Source organism: Oryzias melastigma, linkage group LG11 (assembly GCF_002922805.2).
Source record: "Oryzias melastigma strain HK-1 linkage group LG11, ASM292280v2, whole genome shotgun sequence".
In the NCBI taxonomy this organism is placed as follows: Eukaryota; Metazoa; Chordata; class Actinopteri; order Beloniformes; family Adrianichthyidae; genus Oryzias; species Oryzias melastigma.
This window is the reverse complement of record NC_050522.1, coordinates 24,374,578-24,384,860: the sequence shown is the minus strand read 5'-3', so window position 1 is coordinate 24,384,860 and position 10,283 is coordinate 24,374,578. Positions and strand designations below refer to the sequence as shown.

General features: G+C 39.5%; 1 protein-coding gene across 2 annotated transcripts in view; it reads right to left on the bottom strand.

Moving 5' to 3' along the window:
* Window positions 1–7,038: 7,038 nt before the first annotated feature.
* Window positions 7,039–10,283, bottom strand: part of samd12 (sterile alpha motif domain containing 12) — a 156,935-nt gene continuing 153,690 nt past the window's right edge. For both annotated transcript variants that reach the window (XM_036214368.1, XM_024298582.2), the window contains exon 5: window positions 7,039–8,575. In XM_036214368.1, the coding sequence (XP_036070261.1) occupies window positions 8,544–8,575 (32 nt within the window). In that variant the 3' untranslated portion in view covers window positions 7,039–8,543. The remainder of the gene's footprint in view (window positions 8,576–10,283) is intronic.

Below are 10,283 nucleotides of genomic sequence, written 5' to 3'. Positions count from 1 at the left end.
CCACCTCCAATACAACAAAAGTCATTCTTTGATCTTTCTCGATGAAAAAGATGAAAATTCGCAGAAAGGAAAGGCAGAACAGCCGTTAGACTCACCGTCCAAGACGGAACAGGAGGAAGTTTGAAGCTGATGAACTCCCTGCATTATTCTCAAAAACCAGCAACAACCCGGTTACTCTGCGTTCCCACTTTTACCAACAAGTACGAGGTGGAGGAGCCAGAACAGAGTCATCAACAGATTTTACCCCGGAGCTGCTGCCAACTCTTCTAATGTGGTGACAAGAAATGCTTATTCTCCTGTATGCACCTTGTTCTCAGCATCCAACAAACATTAAAGGTGTATTTTATGGATTTGTCTGAAAGTAGATCTCTGATCATCTTTTGATCTATCTTCAAAGTTCTCTTTTCATTAGTATTGTGTCGTTTTCTAGGACATACTTTCTGCAGAGCAGCAGGAGTTCATTAGAAATTGAGTTGGGCCGTTGTTACAAACCCCGCCCCCTTTTCTTCTCCCTGCTGGCGAGAGCGCTCTGTTTACACTCTCCTGCTAGCTTACAGCCCCCAGCTAACAAAAATGGAGAGCAATACTGGAGCTATCCAGTTCTTGGTCGTACGTGGATCTCGTTGACTACAAGCGGTCATGGTGCAGAGGTAGAGTGGTCGACCTCTGATCGGAAGATCTCAGGGTCAGTTCCTGCCCCGTCCAACCATTTGTCAAATGTGTTTCAGCCTCAGTGGCCTCGTGGTAGAGTGTCCGCCCTGTTACTGGAAGGTCGTGAGTTAAAGTCCTGCCCGAGTCAAACCAAAGACTCTAAAACTTGAACCCAGTTTCAGCCCTGGCATGCATCAGAATGAAATGAAGCAGGGAGTTTACATCACAAATACAATTTTTTCAAGCGGCATTCCTTGATTCTCAACAATATATACAAAGAAAAATGTAGTTTAATTTATTTTCTTTATACAGTTGCAGTCCCTTGACCCTAGAGCACTAATTCCAGGTGATTTTAACCCGAGCAAAAATATTCACGATTTTTAATATGCTATATTTTTCTGAGTGTCAGGGGTCCTTGGATAAAGTCTCACATGTCCCAGGAATGGATGGACCAAAGACCAAGTCTCCAGTATCATTATTATTAATATTTGGATTTTTTTGTTCACAAATTCCAAATTTTTATCAATTATTTTCTAGTATGTTTTTAGGATAATTTTATTTTCCATTTTGCTACTTATATCATAGTTGAAAACGACTCTAATGTATCAAGTGTTGTCATATTTTAATCTATTTTTTATGAGAAAGACTTTTAATTTTTTTATATTATATCGGCGAAAAATGATAGTGTAACTTTTTACAGCAAAAGGATTAATTTTTGGATGAAAAATACGTTTTTTTTCTTTAAATCTCAGTCTAAATCACAATGATGGAGAAAAACATTGCCTGCTTAACCCTTTACCTGCCTGCTCGACCAAACCGTGAGAAACATTTAGAAAACATGTTTTCAAAAACATTAATTGTGTGTATTACTGTACTGTGTATTTTTTTTACTTAATTTTTTTATGGAGGCCCTAAGTATTTTTAGAAAAAAAAATTACTTGAATTTTTTTACATTTTATTTTATTTTTTGTATTTTAATGCCACTTTAGGGCCTCCATACCAAGACAATAAGAAGCAGAAAAAATACCTTTTTTGGTGTATTTTTTTCTTTTTTGGGTAGTTAAAAGGTTAAATAACACAAATTAATGTTTTATTGAACACAATCATGTGTCCAGTGTATGCATAAAACCAAGTAGGGGTTTTAGGGGTTCACATATTTTCTCCTGCAGCTGTATATGTCCTCACCTTAAAAAAAAAGACATCAAAAACCGTATTTTCTAACATGTGCTTAATATAGTTGGAGTGGGACTTTAACCCTTCAGGTGAATTTTCTATAAAACACGTTTGTCATTTTGTCGTCGTTCAATTTGAGGAAAAAATGGCTTCAAAAATGTTACCAGCAAATCAATGGTGTCCACCCGGTAACAGCTGGAAGGTTCTGCGGCTCCGGTCCTGAACTGTGTGAAGAATGAGCGGGGCGAGGGGAACAGATGGTGGACGGCAGGAGATCCACAAACAGACACTCCTCAAAGATAAAAACAGGAGACGGGCCACGTTCAGATGAATCACTTTATTATATATATATATAAGCTCATCATTATATTAATATCGTCATTAATATCCATCGTTAGGCACCGTATACATAGAGATCTGTGGGAATTCCGCAAGCCGAAAGACCAGAACATGCTGTCAACATGACAGAGAAGAACCTCGGGAGTTTACTGCTTAGACTTGTGTGTTTTTGCATAACTACCTGTCAGTGTGTGCGTTTGTAAAGTCGTGATTTCCAGGCTCAGTGGGAGTTCTTGTGCAACCGTCGCCGACTGAGGTTTCCACGTGTAATCGAACGCATCAGGGAGAAGGTGCCAAACGTGCAGCGCCGGTTCCTGGGAGAGTTCGGGCTCAGCCAGTTCAGGCAAGTCTGGGACGCCTTGGCCCGCGAGCTCCTTCTGGAGCCGGTTCAACCTGGGTGTCAGAGGCAGAGCGGCGAGGAAAAGCTGCTTTTGTTCCCACGCGAGAAGTATCGGCGCGATTGATCAATATTATCCAGGATGCAACCGATTGTGCTGTAGCAGCTGAAAAATACAGTTTTTAATAGTAAGAAACTATTAGAACAAGCAAAATTGACATTTTTTATTCGTGAATATTTGTTAAAGGTTCTATAATCACTGGAATTATAAAATGAAATTAAGTCAGCTTTTCTACAAGAAACGCCTGATAGTTTGGCTGTGCTCCACAGAATGTGGAAATGTAATCCTTAAAAAAAAAAAAGAAAGATCTAAAGAAAACTTCTCTTTTCTCTCGCGCTGCGTTAGATAAACAGATCCCCACCACTCCCAGCGACGTTACACAAGGAGCAACAGTCATCAGCTTCACAGAATGATTCACCCCGCAGTAAAAGTTAATCTCCTAAAACCCCATGAAAAGCAGAAGTTGGCACGTTCTGGGAAGTGCTAATCTAGAAAAACAAAATCTTTTGGTTTATCAGAATTGAAATCAATACAGATCATGTGTTGATAACTTTGTTTTTTACTGGTAAGATTTTATTGCTCATTTCTAAAGCTTTCATTTTCTTGTCACGTCCTGTTGAACATGTGTTCGGTTCATCCTAAACCTCAGATTAAAGACTGTAATCTGTCAAGTTTATTTTTCTATTCCACATAACTGGAGCTTGAATTGTGTTGATTTTCTACTTTTCTTTAAAATGTCATTTTCATTTTCTCCTTTTTTGAGCTCCGGTGTTAAAGGGTTAATAAGAAAGGCAGCAGCAGATTTGAGACCCGTACCCTACTATTATGATCCAAACTAACAAAAAAACATGACATATTATTTGAACATATTAGGAATGTTGGTGTGGTTAACAAAAACCTTGGTTGCTAAGGAAACCAAAAATTTACTTTGGCGGATTCTTGTAAAAATCACATCGACGTGTCGGTCACACTCAGGCGACCAAAAAATACAGTGGTTGCTATGGAGATAAAACCAACAAAAAAACGCTATTTTGAATTTTCTTTTTTTATAATTCATGAATTTGTCCCATGCAGTTCTGACCAGTGGCAGAGGGGGAGGGGCGCGCAGCTGCCACAGTTTAGGGCGGGGGTGGGTTGCACCTGCGGTCAAACGATAATAATCGTAATAATCGTAATCTTTACAGTTTATTCTACAGTTTTAGGAGATTCTCAGCCATAAATTCACAATTTTGACTCAATAAAATGTAATCCATGTTTAAAAAAAAGAATTGACTATATTTAAAATGATCGAGGGTAAAACAGCCTGTTTGGCGTTTGAGCCTCAGACACCATGTTAGATAAATATGGTGATTTGATTGGATAAAATCTAGACCAATCAGCAGGCCGGCACAAATGTTACTGGCACAAAAAAAAAAAAAAAAACGCAAAATCAAAGATAGGGCGAAAGTGAGACGAGGCACTACGCATCTAAAATCGTTTCTACAAAAACAAAATATTTTGAAAGCAAAAAAAAATAAAAGTATTTGAAAGGAAATTTTATATATTTTTATTTGCAAATTTGTATTTTTTATTCTTAGCGCTTTAAATTTTTTGTTTGCAATTTTGATCTCAAAACTGTGGTTGTGTCCGAATTTCTCCCACTATATATACACTGACTATATAATCACTATAGTGTGTTCGCCATTTTTCTAGTTCTGTCCAAATCTACTAATTCCAGAATCGAGTGCACTCAAAATTTCCAGAAGTCTTTGCGAAAAACTAGCGTGCATCGATGTTCTCTAGACTAGCAAACATAGACCACAATGCATTGCGGTCGAACAATTTCGAACAAAAAAACGTGTTTAAATGTAATATTTGAACAAAGCATCCACATTTTTACCATCAGAACACAGTTTAGTCATAAATAAATGTCGGCAAATGTTTTCATTTATTCGATTTTCACTTTGTGTAATCAGTGATGTCATATCCTGCATTTAGAAAAAAAAAAAAAATTACCTTTAAAATCTAGGGCACTATATCGTTTTTTAAAATATTGGGGGGGATTTCGGACACAAGCTGTGAGTTTTGCTTGCAATATGGTGGCTCAAAAATCACTTCATATGATGACTAAAGATTAAAAAAAGAAGATTTAATTGCATATAACTAACTTTAAAACTAATTAAAACTATAAAAAAAATAAGAATTTTGGACTTTGATTAAACAACACTTTATAGGTTTGAGTGTTTTATGCATGGAACCATTAAATCTGATGGTTCTTGTTTCCTATGTTTGCACACATTTCTTAATGGTCTGAAATATTATTGAAATGTTGATTGTTTTTAGCATCAACCAGCGACCACGCCGTCGTCTCAGGTTGTCGGACTCTTCCCCTCGTGTTCTTCAGCTTCACATGCTCGACGTGTGTCTTCAGGAGAACGTGTGCGTCAAAGCTGCGTTACATAACCGCCTTCCATTGGTAGGTCACAGAGTTCTGGGTACAGCAAAACAAATGAAAGCTGTTTTAACAAAGAAACCAGGCAATAACAATCTGGGTTTTTTTTATCCTTATGTGAGCAACCGTGATCTGATTCCGTGCAGCTCCCAGCGTGAGCCCGAACAGCAGGGCGCGGGGAGAGAAGTCGATTACCTTCCTGAAAAGGTGTGCAGTCTGTCGCCTCAGTGTGGCTGCTCCTTTTTTTATTACATTTGGCAATTTTTCAAGCGGAGCTGCTGTCACAAAAAAGGCAGAAATGGTTTTGTTTTGTAGATTTTTTTTGATGAAGCGTGCTCGCCGGGTCTACTCCATCATAGCAGAGACAGTTAATATATAAAATAAAAAATAAAAGGTTTGGTTTGTTGACACTTTTCCACCGACTCTGCCTCCGACACCCAGATCTGATCCAGGGAGAAACATCTCTGCTTCAAGGTTTTTTCTTACCGTTTCCTTCATTAAATTTGTCAGAACTTTATTTTTAGCCCGTTTGGAACATTTTCCATTTTGGAATAAAGAAGGAGACAACCTAAAGGGAAGCTTGAGCCGTTCCCTCCATCCCGTGGCCTTGACAGGCGTGGACAAGGCATCTCCACTCAGCCGTGAAATAACCACTCGTGTTTTAGCCCAAACAACTCCATTTCCGTGTTCCTGCCAGCACACGCTCGCACACACACACAATCCTCCAGGATTTTGCTGTCCTGGAGGGCTGACTGTATATATGTCCTAAAGAACTGATCAATACGTTTCAATCAGCTGGCAGCTCTCCGCTGCATGAGGCGGCGGCGGCTGTCCGATTGCCGGACACTTGAGGACCGCTGTACAAATGCAATCCCATCTAACCCCCCCCACCACAACTTTTTGTGCTCCACTGATTGACAGCTCCTCTCCTGATGGAAGATGTTGCCGTGACAACAGCTCATGCTACATCAGAGTGAACTAGAGCTTTTTGATAAATATCTCTCCATTAAATAAGTGGCTGACATGGGAGTGGAAACAGCCGCTACAGGTCGGAGGATTATTTACACCACTAGACGTAGAGATGTGAAGATGAAGGTTTGTTACAGACACGTGTGCTTTAAGTGCAGTTGGAAGGTCTATATTATCAACAGTGACTGGCCATTATTCACATTTACACTAGAGTTATCTCAACACACTTCATGGGTCCTGGTTTGATGAGCGGTCAACATCTGGATGAAGAACTCTTGGTTTTTCCTCTATGAATGGACAGCTTCCATTGAGTCTCTGTGCCAAATCAAAGCCTCAGTTGGATGGCGAAGCCTCGTTCCTGTATTCTCTGAGTCTTTTAGGTTAACATCAAAGTCTCCATTGTGGCTTTTCCATGCTGGCTCCAACTCGAGATATTTTCAGATTTACACGTCTGGAATGCGTCTCGATTGTGTTGTGTCTCACGACCGTCAATAAGTTTACATTAACCAAATCCAAATTGCTTCCCTACCCCTCTGGCTGTTGCTACAATTGAGGGATATTGGAGTGTAGCGGTGTCTTGGTATCCTTCTGCCAGTAGGGTCTTCCGAATTGCTCTTGTAGGGCAGAAAAGAAAAGCATTTCTTCATTTAGATATGAAGAAATATCGGTTAAGACTTTTTGTTTTAGCATGACTTTTGAAAGTTATAAACCAATGTTGTTCTGTATTTTAGATGACTGGCGACTATTGATGATGTCATCTAGCTGTAGAAAGATCTGAATTTGGAGAAACAATTTTTTTATGGCTATGTCCGAATTCCCACCCTAATCTCTAACTAATAAAAACTATTTAGTTCAGGACTATTAAAGTGCCCTGGATTTTAAAAGCAATTCGGACACCATGCTAACTACTAACTACAGATATGACGTCTCCAATTTCACAAATTGAAACTAATCAAATATTTCACAACTTCTATTTGTGACTCCACTGTGTTCTGATGGTGAAAAGTTCATTAAAAATTTACATTAAAACATTTTTTTCTCTATATTTGCTAATGTACTGGGCATAAAGAAACACTATTTTTTTTTTGCAAAAACTTTCTAGGGCACTTGATTTTAAAATTGTAGATTCGGACAGCACTACAAAATGGCAAACGCACGATATAGTCTGTAGTGAAGGACTTCGGACATAACTCTCCATTCGGAGGGATAAATGTGGGGGTAGGGAGAAGTCACTGTTGCCCCTCCCCCCTGGCTTTTGAGAGGGCGGTTTCTCCTGCCACCCCCGTGTTGAGTCCAAAACTTTGGCAATCACGCTGGAAAAACTGAATGCTAAGAAGGAAAAAGATGCTTCTTTCAAGAAAAATGACTTATTCTCTGCATCATAAGTTAAATAATCTCATAAATTACGTTTTTCAAAATCAACATTGTCTCTTTTAAACAAAACATGCTTTAGTTACTATAATTTTTTTCCTTAAATTCTTAGTAAATTACTGTTTTGTACACCAATTGTGGATCATTTTGCCTATTTAAAGAAGCAAATTTCGAATTTTTAGAATTTTTTTTATTTATTTCGACAAGACCTGTTTTTGCAGTGCAGCGGCCATGTTTTCTCCTTCCTCACCGAGTCCTTCTAAAATGTGTTTTCTGCCATAAATTATCTAAAATTAAAATTTTGAGGTCTATGGCAAGCATTGATTACCACAGAGGTTATGTCCATTACTGCGTGAGCATGCCACCTTAAATATAAAGTCACATTTTATAAAGCTTTAATTTTGAAACTTGGACTATTCCCTGTTTTAACAGATTTTTGACCCTTCCACGAAGGGACAGACGTCAGAAATGCAGACGTGACAGAGGTATTAAACTTTTTGTGTCGAGACACACCACAGACGCATCAGTGAAAATCAGCCTGTATTTCCCCTCCTAACCTACTTTTTAAGGTGGTATTTTCATGATTTTGTCACCACACAAAGCAAACTGACACATGTGAGGAGGTTTGAAGAGAATGGGAGACTTCACTTGGGTTAGTTAACACCGTCTACTCTCAGAATGACGTGGAGAAAGAGCACAAACACTTTGGTGCAATGAGTGTCACCCTATTGCCAAAGAGGGAATGCAGTCTGAAGCTTAAGGAAAACACGCGTTAAAGGGCTACAGGAGGAGGCTAACACACCACTAACTGACCAGAAGACGAAACTCGAGTTACAGACTGATGAGAATGTTGGCGTCACTCATAGAGGTGCTCTGGGTTAGGGTTCTTCAACTCCAATCAGGCGGTAATCCAGAAGAGTTCTCTGATGGTCCAAAGGAAACACAGTTTAGCCGTTTGACTGTGATTGAACCGATTGGTGCTTGAGGAAAGTGCAGGAGGTCAGTTTGGCTTCAAAGGTCAGAATTAGCTGAAGATGCAGCATTTTGGGGAAGCAACTATTGGAGTTTTCAGGAGAAGGACTGTTTGGCTTCCAGAAAAGTCTCTGCTGAAGATCAGGACACAAACCCAACGTGTGACTTGAAGACATAATTGGTCCGGAAGGAAGTCTGCATGGAAGGTGGAAGGGCTGTCCGGGACCTCCATCCGCCGCTCACGGAGAAGACGGAGCGCACTCCAGAGAAGCTGCAGAGAAAAAACAAGAGACGTTTAAGTCCCACTTTGATCATCTTCTGATCCATTTTAAAAGTGTTTCCAGTGGTCTTTTAATTATGATTATGTTGTTTTTGGGCGGAACTTTTGGCGTGGAGTAAGCCCACCCCCATTTCCCATCATCCACCTGTTTACATGGTCTCCTGCTAGCTTACGACCCCTCACACCCCCAACTTAACATTACAAAGACAACAACAAAGACGTTCATGGATCTATTTGTCAACAATGCATCAGAGCGGGAAACTTGTGACCCCGCCCATCGTATTTTCTACGTCACCCGATCTTTTTCAAAAGGATTTTTTCGTCTGCTCCGGATTCATAAAGATTGGTGGGGCTGGGTATCAATTATAATTTCCAGAATTTATTTAATTTGATAAGCAAGAGCCTGAATTGATTCAATTCAGATTTTTTTTAATTCTTCAATTAAATTTTGAGTCTACACATTTATACACATTTGATTAGAAATACATTAATGCATTATAATATATAATGAGATTGTTAATTGTTAACAATTGTTCTGCCTCTCCTGGAGGACGTTTTAGTTTAGCCTCTAGGTGGCGATTGCACTACAGCATTACACCTTATTCCAGAAGAAGAAAGAATGAGAAAACAAGAACAAATTGTTACTTTAAATAATATTTCCTTAAGAAAATTTAGAAATTTCATACTTGTGAGTTTATAAAGATGTTTATTCAATCAGCAAAGTATGTTTAGCTTAACCAAGTGTTAGCATTAGCCTACGGTTAAATGTTAGCATCAAGCTTGCTGACTTTAGCTTTATGTGCTAAATCGATTTATATTTGTACGAACCAATCTGTTAAGCTTAAATCGATAATTGGTTTTATGAACCCAGCCCTAATGATTTGAAACAAAGAAATATTCAAAAAATGCCATTTAGAGTTTTATTTTCTTCATAAATGTCCTCCATCATCAGAAACATACTATAAAAACATGTTAAAAACACCAAAAAACATTTTTTTTTTTTATCAGAGTGGATCCTAGAGGAACACCTGCAATGCAAACAGATAAATGAAGAAACGCTAAATGAGAACGAAAATAACATCCATCACAGATTGAGACGCGGGGGCTGCAAATCAAGCTGGAGCGCCAGTGACGTAAATGAGAAAAGAAATTAAGAAGTTTAGATCAAACAAGGCAAGGACCAAAAAAAAAATAAATAAAAAATGGAAAGGGCCAAGATAACAAGCATGGGCACGGCGAGGCATAAAACTGGATCGGGCGGATGGAATTAGAAAAATAGAAGTGTGGAGGGGGGGGAGATAAGAGAGACGGGATGAAAGACAGAAAGAGGGGAGGGGCGAATCAAAAGAAGGGACGTAATTATAAAAACGGCAGAAGAAAAATCAACAGGGCACATTGTGCTGCCGCGGCCTTACAAAGAGAGGGGGAGCGCAGCGGCGTGTCCATCAACCCTCCCCTCCCACATCCTCCCCCAGCTCATGTCAGCGTGACACACAACAGCACACGCGTGCACTTCAAATGCAGACTGGAGACAACAAGGATGAGTCAAGCAGATGAAGTGCAGACAGACAGCTGACATTTAGAGCTCAACCGGAGCATGTGATGACAAGCCATGAAGATCGCAGCCGCTCTGACAGATGCTGCTGCGCATGTGTGCGGACGGAGCTGCGACATCCCGCTGTTCATTTCCCGCGCTGTG